Source organism: Candoia aspera, chromosome 1, assembly GCF_035149785.1.
Source record: "Candoia aspera isolate rCanAsp1 chromosome 1, rCanAsp1.hap2, whole genome shotgun sequence".
Lineage (NCBI taxonomy): Eukaryota > Metazoa > Chordata > Lepidosauria > Squamata > Boidae > Candoia > Candoia aspera.
The window spans coordinates 169726653-169739855 of record NC_086153.1 but is presented as its reverse complement, the minus strand read 5'-3'; the positions used below and the strand labels follow the sequence as shown (position 1 = coordinate 169739855).

Genomic DNA, 13203 nt, shown 5'->3' with positions numbered 1-13203 from the left:
TTTGCTGTACCATAGCTGACTTCTGGCTCTTTCTGTTCCAGCCTCTAAAATACTGATTTCTTACCCAGATTTATCTGGCTTTCTTTTTCATCTCTCTTCCTAACTCTGCTGCAAACAGTTTCCATGTGAAGTTCCTCTATAAAAATCCCTATTTCAGAAAACCTTTTGCCTGATTCCCTACTTAGAGCTATTCACCTTCCAAGCTTGCTACTCCTAGTCTCCTGAAGACACCTCCACCCACACTGGGTTGTTGTTTCTCAGACTTAGAAGTCCCTCCTGAAGCACACATTAATCCTCATCCCCCATCTTTTCCAGGCAGTACTACCGCTTTCCTCCTTAAATCCCCATTCTTAAACTGTGACTTCAATATAATGCAATTTCACTGTTGCCTTTAGCAGACACACATACCGACACAGCTGGTTCAGCTTACCTATTGGATCTTATACTGAGGATATTATTAAAATAAAAACAATATTGGGCATATTGCTGCATCACTCAGCTCATCTAAGTTACCTCAGTGGGTTCTTCTTCAGCGTTAACAGGCTGGCAAGAAATAATGTATTCAGAGCTATCTGTATAAGGTGTCCATGAGATGGTTGTCTGAGAAAGTGCTTCCTGGGGCCTTGTATTATTATTCTTGGGTAGAAGGGTATGATGATAAGAGGGTTCGTCGACATCAGGAACTCGAATGGGATGACGGATCACCACCACTGGCTGCCGTTCCCCATTCGGTTTAGCCCTTCCTGGAGTTGCTGCAGTTGTGGGGGTTCGAGAGCCAAATTCTTCTACAATGACTTGTTGTCCTGGGTTGCTCAGGATAGGTTGCTGACCAGAAGAACCTGGAATTGGGATACCATTTCCATTGTCATAGGGGTTGTTTGTGAGGTAAGGTACATTCTCCAGAACAGAAGGCACATCCAAGATCTCTGTCACCCTTTTGCCAGGGTGCGGCGGTGTTACCAGCCGGGGAAGCTCATCTAGCCAAAGAAAGGTTGGAAGCAGTGAAAGCCAGGTGCTGAAAGCTCCAGCAAGGGCTCCATTTGCAATGGAGGAAACTTGCCCCATAAAACCTTAATTCAAGCAATTGCATCTTTAATTGCATTCTCAAAAGAGTGACATTATTCTACAAAGCCTGGTTAAATTACTCTCTCAGCACTTGAATCAGAAGGTGAAAGCAAGCATTGGGTTTTGGAACTAGAGCCAAGTTAGAATGATAACCAAAGTGCCTTGAAAGATCCATAAAAAGCAAATGTACCAACTGCCAAAATATTGATCTACTGCTACATTTATAAATAAATGAATTTAACATCTTACTCACCTTTACTGCTATACTGTTATTCTAATATTTTGTCTTAGGGGAGAAATATTATATATTGCATTACATTTGGGGCATATTTACAAATTCAGCTCTCCTAAGATTTCAACCCTTCACTCCCCATCTAAGCTTAAAAGGTGAATCTACAGTCTCAACTGGAGAGCCAATAAATTATTCATAAGAGATTTATGGATCCACTTCCTGCCCTTTGGTTAAGAGATCATACCACAAAACAGCAATTCTCTTTCATCAATGAAGTGTATAGTTTCATGAAAAATCATTTAGTCTATTTATTATAAACCACTATTTTTCATAAAATATAAAGTAGCTGATTCAGATCTAATGAAAGTATTAAAAATATTTAAACACACAGAGAGAGAGAGAGAGAGAGAGAGAGAGAGAGATTTTTAATCCACTGGAAGCAATGGTCCAAACAAAATTATCCCCTTTTCGATTTTACTGATTCAGTGGAAGCAAGTTAAGGAAATACTAAACGGCAGCTGAAATCTAATTCAACATTATAATGTAATATTCTCTGTTTACTTGGAACTAAATACCCTTGAACAGAGTGAATCTTCATTCTACGTAAACTTAAATAACAAAAGTGGTCAATTTTTTAAATAGTAGAATACGCTTTTTTTTTTTAAAAAGAGTCCTCAGGGGTCTCTGATGCCACTACAGTAAGGAAGGCTGATTTTGTGGCCAATTCGGGGTGAAGCAGTAAGATATCTTTTGTGGTTTTAGCACTCATAGAAGTCCTTCATCTTGCAGGGAGTAGGAGGAGAGAGTGAAAAATTGACCCAACTTCTTTTGGGGGTGGCATTTGAAGTGAACTAAAGCAGTTTATTTGGAAGAGATTGTATCGTTGTTGTTAGTTGCCATCGAGTAGTACTGCCGGAAACATGGATGATTTCAAGGAGGCTTTTTTAGAGTCCTGTTGTGAGCCTGAGCAGACCTACAAAGAGATCTTTTCAGATTTTTGTCAGGCTATTCTGCAAAATATTCGGGACACTGGGGAAGATATTATTTCTAAGTGTGTAATCTGGCTGCAGACGTTATGGAAGATGATGAAGATTTTGGCAAGGATGGAGATCTTTCCACTCATAGCGAGATTAAAGTAATGCCAGACAAAGACTACATTTTGGTGCTGAAGGGGTTAAAGCAAAGGTTCGAACTGCAGATTATAAGGAGAGTTGTTTTTCTGAGGGATTGTTATGGCTTTCTGAGGGAATATTTTGGGAGAGAAGAGAATCTGCTTTATGGAAGTTTTTTTGCTGAGAAGTTTGAGTCTTTAAGCGGGGCACTGGGCTGTTTGATTTTTGCAAGAAAAATGCCTTGGGTATAATAGGGAGATACGTAAATGTCTTAGTATATTTTGAACTGGGGTAAAAATTTAAGAATGTGTAATTGGATTGATAATGAAGCTATTATGATTTCATTTCTCTTTAATGATTTGGATTAAGATCTATTGGACTTTTTAAAGGTTTGTTTGATTTGTAAGATTTATAAGGTATCTATAAGGTATAATAATAATTGCTTGGTTTTTAGGTTTAATAGGGCTAAGATTGCTGTAGTATTATTAATTATAATAGTAGACAATTTATATGTTTTTATAATTTGACTTTTATTATGGTGAAAGGTCCCCTGTGCAAGCACCGAGTCATGTCTGACCCTTTGGGGGGATGCCACTTTCGCGATGTTTTCTTGGCAGACTATAGTGGGGTGGTTTGCCATTGCCTTCCCCAGCTGTCACCTTCCCCAGCAATCTGGGTACTCATTTTACTGACCTTGGAAGGATGGAGGGCTGAGTCGACCTGAGCTGGCCACCCAAGAATCCAGCTTCTGCTGGGATCGAACTCGGGTCATGGGGAGATTTTCGGTTGCCAGACTGCTGCCTACCACTCTGCGCCACACAAGGCTCCGACTTTTATTATAGTGGACAGAAAAATATAGAATAGTGGTAGGAAGGAAATAACTAAATAAATGTTGTTTTATGGGGGAGGGAAGTTGATTCAGAAATTTATATATTTTTTCTTTTTTTATATATAAGGGGAAGGAGCGATTGCATTAGTGATTTGAATATGTGCTGATAGAAGGATTTATACTGTAGAAATAATGTGATCTTGGTTTGATACAGAGTAAGGGATTGATCATGGAAATTGCTGTATATTCTTGTTGTTGAAAGTCGGAAGTCACTTCTTTATGTAATCTTCAAAATTCTTTTTTTCTTATGTTTCACACTTATTTCATTTTTTTTTTCTTTTTATAGTTTTTTTCTTTTTTGTAGTTTTTATCTTTGTTTCAAACTTAATTAAATTCTTTTAAAAATCAAAGCAATGTTTATTTACTATAAAAGACCAGTATATCCACTTGCATCCAGATATATAACTGATAGAGGCCAATGAAATGGTAAGAATACTATAGAACTTATTGCCCCATATTAGCATTATCAGAAATGCAAAAATAGGTGCCTTTTGGCTTTTCTCTGAGATTGATTTGACCATGCAATGCTATGTAAGTTTACTCAAGAAATATTTCTCACTGAATTGAATAGGATTTATTCCAAGATACAGGAGTGAAATCTAAGTCAATATTACCTGTTCTTTTCCTTCCAATCAATGGTTCACTCTTCTGATTATTCTTCACAGCAGTTACATAGATGATGTATTCTGTCCCTGGCTCCAGACCTGTTGGAAGAAAATCATTTTAAAAAGGCACTGGGGTCAGTTCAGGATTTAGGAATTAAGAGCTTTTCGTTCAGAAAAGCAAAGCCTGCTTAGTTTTTGATAGTCAAACTATAATTTTAAAAGGATTTCATCTGTTTCTGTGGTTTTATTGCTTTATCTTTTATTATTTTTTCTAATATGTGTTACATTGTTTTAAATATTTTATGTTGGTGGGATGCAGTATTACAGCATTATAAGTGCTATAAAGCATTATAAATGGTTTTTTTTAAAAAACAAATTCTCGTCTGCCTTCAACCCCCAGGACTTATAGTAGCTGATCAGGCAGTAGCTATCCATGTGGACTGGGCTCATGTCCCAGCTATTCTGTTTCAGATCTAAGGCAAGAAGGAATGGTTCCAGTTGAAAAACATGTTAGATGGGATCAAAACCTGCACTTGCCTTCAAAAATCTTTAATTCACTAGGTAGAGAACACATCCTATTTCCCAAAAGCAATCCTTTACTTCACCTCCTATTAGTGTATTATTACTACACAACACACCAGTTCTGATGTGACTGCACTTCAAAGAACTTCTTCACAATATCTACAAGCAAAAAGACTCCAACTTCAATCCTCTCAATCTTTAAGTATGGCTGAGAATGTCTTCTGCCTGAAAAACTGGGGAGCCACTGATATTCCCTGTACTCTGTTGTGAACGACCTGCTAGTAGTTAATAGCAGTTTCAAGAGTCATCTTTATTCCCTCTGAATACGGAGATTCTAAATAGCACCAAATTACCTTTGCCCCAATACTGTTTGATGTTCCACTGCAGTCGATTAGCCTCTTAGCTTCGTTATGAAAAGTTCATACCTGTGATAGTGGCCTCAGTAATGCCAGGATGAGGATGAGGAAGTAGCTCCCTGGCCGGGCCCCCAACTCGCTCATATTTGATTGTGTAGCCTGTGATCTTGGCCCATGGTGGCTGCCAACTGATCAAAAAGGAGTTGCTCGTAGTTGTGAGGAAGTGTAGATTAGAAGGTGCATCAATGGCTAAGGAGCAAAACCATTTAAATGGATATTAGATAAAGTGATGTGAACTATTTCAACCACTGTCCTTTTTTCATTCTCAAAAGGTGGGCGGGGGCAGAAACCATAGCTGTCTGCAGTCACCAAGGATTGATATGACCAAAGAACAAAGCCCTATTTTCAGCCCATAGGAATTTTTACTAAGTATCATTACCAGTGGAAGCATCAATCACTGCTGGGGAGCTGCGAGCATTGTCATTCAGCGTGTAGATGTAAATCTTGTAGTCAGTGCCAGGTTGCAAGCCTATAAATCAAAATAAAGTATTAAAAAATAAATTGGTGTTGCTTTTATAAAGTTCTGTTTGGATGGAGACTGCATCCTAAAATTCAGTTAAAATAAGTAGCAAGGAGTTATAGAAATTCAGTTCACAAGCCCTAGAGTAGAAAAACTGAGATAGCCTCTGCTGTTTTCTTTTGACTATATTACAGACAGCTGTACTGAAATCCCTGCACAATTCTGAAATCTTTCTGCAAACAATGAAGAAACAGTAACTAAGGGTGCTATGGAAACTGAAGGAAGGAAGGTCAAACTAGATTATAATGATCACATGGGAACCATGGCAGAAGACATGATGGCAAGAAAGAAACGCACAGGCAGGGAAGCTTGAAAACCTGAGCTTCCAAAATCACAGAAGACAAGGGAGCCCAAAGGAGCACCAAACTGTTTTTGATAGGTCTCCCGGACCTTTACAGTCTGCCCAGAAAGGAAAATTCCACCAGCAATTGCTTTTCTCCTACCTACTGCAAGGTGATGTGATGGGGGAAATGATTTATCAAATGCCCACATGGAATGTGACTCCTAAGTATTTGCTACTCAGAAGGTCAGGGAGCTCTGAAGAAATGATCCCAGGGGGATGAAATGGAAATACTGAAAACCTTACAAGACTTGGTCCTTCAGCTGTATTGAAGTCAGTGTTTTCTGAATTCTCCTTGGAACTTCCCAATTGCTTATATTGTTTTAAATGTGGTAATAAAAAAATAGACAAAATAGCCCAGTTAAGAGCTAGAAAGTTACTGGGGTTCAGTTTGGTTTTGTTTTGTTCTGCATGATATCCTCAAGCAGTAAGTTTCTCTTCCTTCCTGCAAAGTATTATAATAGAACTTTTTGGGGTACAGGAATGATGCTCACATACCAGTAATGGTGTAGGTTCTAACATCAGGGCTAATTGTTCTTTGAACCGGATTCTGACCACCTGCGGGGATGGCATTTATCTGGAAACCTGTGATGGCCTCTGTCTTGGTGCGCCAGGTAATTGTGATGGTTCGCTCTGTGACATCTGTGACACGAGCCCTACGGGGAGAGCTAATACCTGCACCAAAAAGGCGGAACGTCCATCATTAATGTAACGGTCATACTGAGCATAGAAGTTGCAGAGAAAAATTTATTAAACTGAATGGCAGTCAGTCTACAGCCCATAGAGTAGGAACACTTTTCTGGGCAATTCTACAAGAATGTGACAGTAGTCTTACTGTTAGCCTAGCCCTATGTCCAGCCCCATGTCCAGTTTCTCACAATGCATAACCAAATGACTACATGGGAGCCCATAATGGAATATGAGGACAATAGCCATATCATGCCAAGATCCCTACGCACTGTATTTCAATGTCTCTGAATCTCAAGGTGGTGTACAGCCATCCTCCTTAGTAGCCACTGATAAACATACACACACACATATCTCATTTATTTGCTGAATTTCCTTTTAACATCTTCAACATTGACCACATCAAATCTTGTGGTATGAATTCTATAATTTAGTTATGTGCATTTCCTTTATCTGTCTTGAATTTTGTACCAGTTAACTTTACTGAATGACACAGAATTCTGTTATGGCAGAGATGGAAAATGCCTTTGTGTATTTTGTCTCCATGCTCTCTTCTTTGTACTTCTTCTGATCTAAAAAGCCCCGGTGTTTCATCTTTCAGCTCAGAGATTTATGGCAATTTTGATTATGTGGACTACTTACTTTCCAGAGTACTAACTACACCTTGGCCAGGTCTGCTGGTCAGAGTGTCCTTCAGAGCATAGATACTAACTTCATATTTAGTTGCCACCTAGACATTTTAAAAAAATCATGCAGTTAAGAAATTTACATCCTTCAAAAGAATACAAAAAGCTGACACACAAGCCACTTCAGTAAAGAACCTCAGCTCCTAACAAGATTGTGTTCTTTATGTATGTGCTATATTCATCTCTAAAATGGGATGTGGCATTTTTTTTTTCAACCAAATGGTTCTCTACTTTACCTCCCTCTGCTCCATCAACCTAAAGACTAACACCCAAGCCTAGCTTGGATACGGCTTCCGTTAATGGAATGGGAGGGGAGGCAATTCCTTCTCTCCCACTGCAGTCTCTTGGTCTTCAAGGTTTGCTTTGAAGATTTTAAAGTTATGGGGAAGGCCTGAAATGGGGAAGAAGAGAAGGAAATCCTATTTCACAATGTTAGTGCCTACCCTTATTTCTCCTTGAGTATCTTAGATGCTTTACAAGAAGGCCTTAGCCTTGGATAATTATCCTACACAACTTGCTACATATGTGAATGTATTTATACTACCTTTAAAAGATGTTTTCTTTTCCTTCAAAAGATTAAAGCTAATTATGAAGAGAAACAGGGATGAAAAATGTTCATGTTTAATTTGCATCTTCTAAATAATTATCTTCTAGTCCAACTGATTTTCTAAATACTAAATAAAACTGTATATAAGTTATATTTTTCTCCCACAGTACTTTAAGTTGCTGCAAAACAAGTACATCAAGTCAGCAAAGTGAAAAAAAGAAGCATTACCATTAGTCCAGAGATAACAGCAGATGTGCTATCTGGAGCGAGGTTAATTTCTTTCGTTGGCCCATTCTTCTCCTTGGGATTTACTCTCACTCGATATCCAGTAAGCTTTACATTCGGTGCAGTCCAGGTTACTGTGAAACTTGTTGGAAATACCTGAATAAACTTCAGATTCGTAGGAGGTGGGATTGCTGTTAAATTTAGGATTACAAATTGAGATTACACAGAAAGTATTCATGAATATAGAAAACATGTAGGCTTTTCAGTTCAATATTTTCATTTCATTTTTACAGTTACAACAGCTTTTTGAAAGTTTTCATGCATTATAAATAAAAGCTAAAAAACAAGTCTAAACCCAACTTCCCTGCCGAATATATGGATGTTAATTTCAAAACATTATCTCTTCTGGGATAATAAAAAATTCTCCCACAGTGCAAAATGACAAGTGAGCCAACACACAACTTAATCGAGATACAAACATGTACATGCCCGGAAAATGACAACGTAAGTTGGCATGGTAGTGGTAGTAGACTAAAGGTGAAAGTGCAAAGCAGCTCCACCCATTTTCTTGCTGCAAAATGAGTGTTTTGGGACTGGCCAGAATCACCCTATCATCACTGTTATACTTAGATAAACTCACTGTGACAGTCCTTTTGGGAGAACACTGCAAAAATGCTTTCAACATTCCAAATATGTCCACTACCTCAAAAAAAAAAACTTGCCTAGTTCTGTTCCATAACATTTGGTTTAAGAAAAGGGAATATGAAGACACCTGCCCCAATTATTCTGATCAAGATCTGAGTCAGAGGAAATTTTTACTTAAAAAAATAAAACAAAAAGTTCAAACACCATAGATCCAGATCTAGTCCTTGTTGAGCCACCTGTGTCCCCTCAATCTATTATTATAGATAATATAATACATATTATATTATATTATATTAATAGATATATAATATCTGAAGTATGATATCAGCTGCAGAAAGAAGAGGGAAGCTGTGGAAACTAAGAAAAGGAACACCTTATATCTTTGGGTTCAAGACAATAATCTGTCACTAAAAAGACTTCCTTGCATTGTGTGCATGGGTGAGGGAAGTTTATATGTGACTCCAAGTCTCCCATGTTGAACAGTAAGTTTTGATACTATTAATCCTCATAATCACCCTCTCATGTTTCTCTGATCCCGTACCCATGGCACTGCATACACCAAGCTCTTCATAGACAATTAGTTGCAACTGGATTCCTTCTCAAGAAGGGACAGTTGTTGTGGCCATCAGGTGACATTATTTCATGTGTACCTGTGGTCTGGGTCCCAATCAAAGGTAGGCTTTCCAACTCATTGTGCAAGGCAACAATATGAACAGTGTACTCAGAACCAGCCCTGAGACCATGCAGCTCTGCAGTGTCGTCTTCACCATCTGGAGCAGGGAATAGTTCCTTGATTCCATCCTCAGGGGTTGAGTAGGTCACCCTGTATCCGGTGACTTGCCCCTGTGGGCTTTCCCAAGCAATTTTGATGGAATCGACATCCACTGCAGTGAATGCCAGTCCTTTAGGATGGTCAATGTCTGTTAGGCAAATTAATGGTGAAAGGTTAAGCAGAGGAGGACGCAAAGCAGATTTGGGGTGGCACAAAGCACTCTTGTTATAAGCATGCAAAGCACTCTTTTGTTTTTGTACATTAAGAAATTATAATTTATTTTTCACCCGCCTGACGTATCACACAAAGACTCTTACAGCATCATAGCTGATTAATTACAGAGTAGTTCTATGGATACCTAACTTGGACAGAAGTCCCATTTGGTTCAGTGGGCTTACTTCCAGTTAAGTGAGAATGGGAATGCAGCCTTAGACTTATATGATGACTCCCAGGCACTTGACATGTTATCACAGCAAACTGAAATGCACTTTTTGACACCTACGATTTTGCTGCAGTCCAGGAAATAGAATAAGCAGCAAGTACAGATGGAGGTAGAAATCTCCTGTCAGAGAAGGACTCCAGCTGAAATGAATGCAGGCTTTCTAAGACTGCTTTATGTAGTTCTGTTATCCACAGACCCAGTTACTGTTGGCCTGCTGCCATTTATATATATATATATATATATATATATATAAAATAAAATTATATATATGATTGTACTTAATAGCCTCCTTTCTCACCCCATCACAGAAAAGTGTTGTGCCCAACATAACAGAATCAGACAATTTGTAGAGCTGTAATTGAGTGCAAGATGAATTAGGGTTATTCCTTTATACAAATTAACGTTCACACAGACCAATTATTTAACAATAAAATTACTTCGGGAATTGATAGAAGGCGGCATAAGATGTTTGCCTAAAAAGGGTTACTGTGCATTACAGAAAGATTTTGGCAAGCCAAAACATCACCTTTGATGTTAAAATTTCAGCATGTTAATGAATTATTCCCATGACCAAAGGCTTAATAACAGCACTGAAACTGGCCTAAACCGTTTCAGGAATTCTGAAATAATATCAGGTAACATCGGGAGCAGCAGGAATTCATGTAAAGGAGTCAGGAGTGGTCACCCTGCAACCCTACGCCCACTGGAGAGTAACCTGCAGAGGGCGCAGCGGAACTCTTTTTCTAGAACAGTCTCTAGAAGGCTCTCCATTTTCAGTAAAGACTCAAATTATGACTTCCTTTCACCACCATGGATTGTGAAGCAGACGTTGTGCTTTTCGGGTCTTTGGGGAGGAAAAGATAGTTCAGCAGGAGAAGTTCTGGCTTTCTGCTGTTTCCCTATCAAGGCATATTTGTAAATGGAGAGAAATCCCCAGGATTAAACACAGCCCTGCTTTTCCCCTTCTTCCCATGCAGGGAACAGAAGTCTTGAGAACATTTTCTGCATCTTGCTTGTCGGCTTCCCAAAGGCAATCGGTGGGCCATTTTTGAAAATGCTGGATCAGATGGTCCATAGTTCTTCTTGTGTTCTTATCTAGTGCTCTCTCCTCTACTTGGGCATATTCTGTGAATGCACTAAATTAGAAAGCTCAGAGGTCTGCTGATTCCTACATACCCTTTGTGACAATTCTGTACCATGTGACAGAGCAGATAGTTAGGAGCCAATTCAGGAAGGCACCAGAAAATCTGCGTGTCACAATGGACATTGCTCACGTACACATTTATTTGTGGGATGACAGCTTCAGTGTAAGCAGCAATAAAAATCCCAAACAGGTTTTTATTTTATTTGGTTTTGTGTCAAACAAAGCCAGATTTTGGTGAAAAAAACCCTGATACTCCAATTTTAAATTTTGGATTTAAATTGCTTCAATTTGTTTAATGCAAAGGCTTTTTTTATTACTTATTTGCTCCTGGCATGTTCTTGAGAAGAATAAAAAGTTTAGATATATGACCTCAAAATAGTAATTTATTTTTTAAGGTGCCCAGAGTCCACTAGAGTGAGTGGCTATATTAAATTTGATAAATAAAATAAATAAAATGTTGCATTTTAAGCAAATAGTACATAAAGAGGAATTAATTTTCTCCAGTCAGATTACCTTTCTCCAAATTATTATTTTTACTTTTTATTTTTATCCCGCTTTTATTATTATTTTTTTATATAAATAACTCAAGGCGGGAACAAACCTAATACTCCTTCCTCCTCCTATTTTCCCCACAACAGCAACCCTGTGAGGTGGGTTGAGAGAGAGGGACTGGCCCAAGGTCACCCAGCAGCTTTCATGCCTAAGGTGGGACTAGAACTCTCAGTCTCCTGGACTCTAGCCCAGCACCTTTACCAGTAGACCAAACTGTTTACCAATTAAGGATTCTTTTTTAACACTGATAATTTTGAGTTCTACTATAAGCACAGTTTGTGGGTGAAGAGGTAGTAAGGGAGCTTCTTCATGACACAGCAATGGGAATAATACTGTTTTTTGCCATATTCTCAGAATTCTGATAATAAGCATGTCCTGCGGGATTCAGGTATTTGTAGGCATCATATTCTTACTGTGAAATGTGGGAAATGTAAAGTACATACTTGTAACAGCTTTCTCAACCAAAGGCTGGCTTTCTCCATTTGGCCCTTGGGCATAGACACTAACCACATACTCAACTGTAGGTTGCAGTTCATCAATTGTAACTTCTGTTTGTTCTGTAATAAATAAAAAGATATATGGTTTCTTTTCATCTTAACCAAATTTAGTCTTCTGTGCAAAACTACTCAATTGTCCCCCAGGTAGAAAAGCAACTAGCTCTAAATTAGGATGGGATTGTCTTATGCATAGAAACTGTTCCAGAGCAAAAGAAACAATTTCAACAGATTTCACACTCACAAATATTTTGACAATGGAAAATGCAGAAATGCCTTTCTCTAGAAACAGCCCAATGGTGTCCATTGTGCTTTAGGGTTTTTTTTAAAAAGCAGATATTCATCAGACATTTTAATTACATATAAATTATATGTTTAATAACATCTACATTTTTGGCAAGCCTTCTTTTAGAATGTGTTGCAACAACAATTCCCATTTTAGAACAACATCTCAAGAGCTGCCCAGTGTAGGGAAGCTGCACCATTCAAGTTGACCTATAGAGTGAACTAGCTTGTTTAGATACAATCCATGAGTCTATTCCATATGACCTTTAGACAGAGGGTAGCAGCTGTTAGGATTCAAGGTTTCAAACGGACTAAGACATTTTTTTTTTCCTTTAAGCAGTGGATCCTCATGCCTAACACAAATTGCTTCTTAAATTCTCCAAAAACAGATTCAGAATGATTCGTTACTTGAGATACTTGATTCATACTTCATACTAAGCTGCCGTTTGCTTAACCGTAGTTTATTAAATACACTACATCTGGCTTAATCTGCACAATAGGATAAGCCAAAACCACCACAATTTATAAACCATGACTGGACACCAGAAACACCTTTCTTCTTCAGATGCTGGTCACTGTGGCTGTCTACCATCCAGGGCTGGGGCCTGTGCGATATAAAGAGATGGCTACTCATCCTTTGTCTCACACTGGGGGAACGAGGATCAAACTCGGAGTTCGTGGAATGCCACGTTCTTCGGTGTGGGAAGAGCCTTCCCTACATACCAGGATCACCGTGGGTGGCTGTCAAGCTATTTCTCTTCTCCCAAGCATTTTTATAGGGGGCATTTTGAGTGCCCACTTTGTACAGTGGATTTTATATTTGCTGTGCCATTTGGCAACTGCATGGTATTGTTTTACCAGTTCTCTCCTCCTTTTTAATGTTCTTTAATGTTTTAATCAAATCAAATCTTTTTACAGTCATAGACCAGCATAATTAATGTTTTAATAATATTACATTCCACTCAGCGAATTTTGGTCACTGTGCGGGTAATGATAAAAAACAGTACTTTGAAAGTAGAGGGG

At 38.5% G+C, this 13203-nt stretch overlaps 1 protein-coding gene across 5 annotated transcripts in view; it reads right to left on the bottom strand.

Annotated features, from left to right (window-relative positions):
- The window catches only part of FN1 (fibronectin 1), an 87332-nt gene that overhangs the window by 8783 nt on the left and 65346 nt on the right, over positions 1-13203 (bottom strand). For 2 of the 5 annotated variants that reach the window (XM_063317903.1, XM_063317907.1), the window contains 9 exons: positions 11845-11958; positions 9142-9411; positions 7850-8037; positions 7031-7118; positions 6200-6376; positions 5221-5310; positions 4851-5030; positions 3913-4002; positions 514-977 (listed from right to left, as the gene is read on the bottom strand). In XM_063317903.1, the coding sequence (XP_063173973.1) occupies positions 514-977; positions 3913-4002; positions 4851-5030; positions 5221-5310; positions 6200-6376; positions 7031-7118; positions 7850-8037; positions 9142-9411; positions 11845-11958 (1661 nt within the window). The remainder of the gene's footprint in view (positions 1-513; positions 978-3912; positions 4003-4850; positions 5031-5220; positions 5311-6199; positions 6377-7030; positions 7119-7849; positions 8038-9141; positions 9412-11844; positions 11959-13203) is intronic. The other 3 variants (XM_063317906.1, XM_063317908.1, XM_063317905.1) reach the window with 2 other exon arrangements.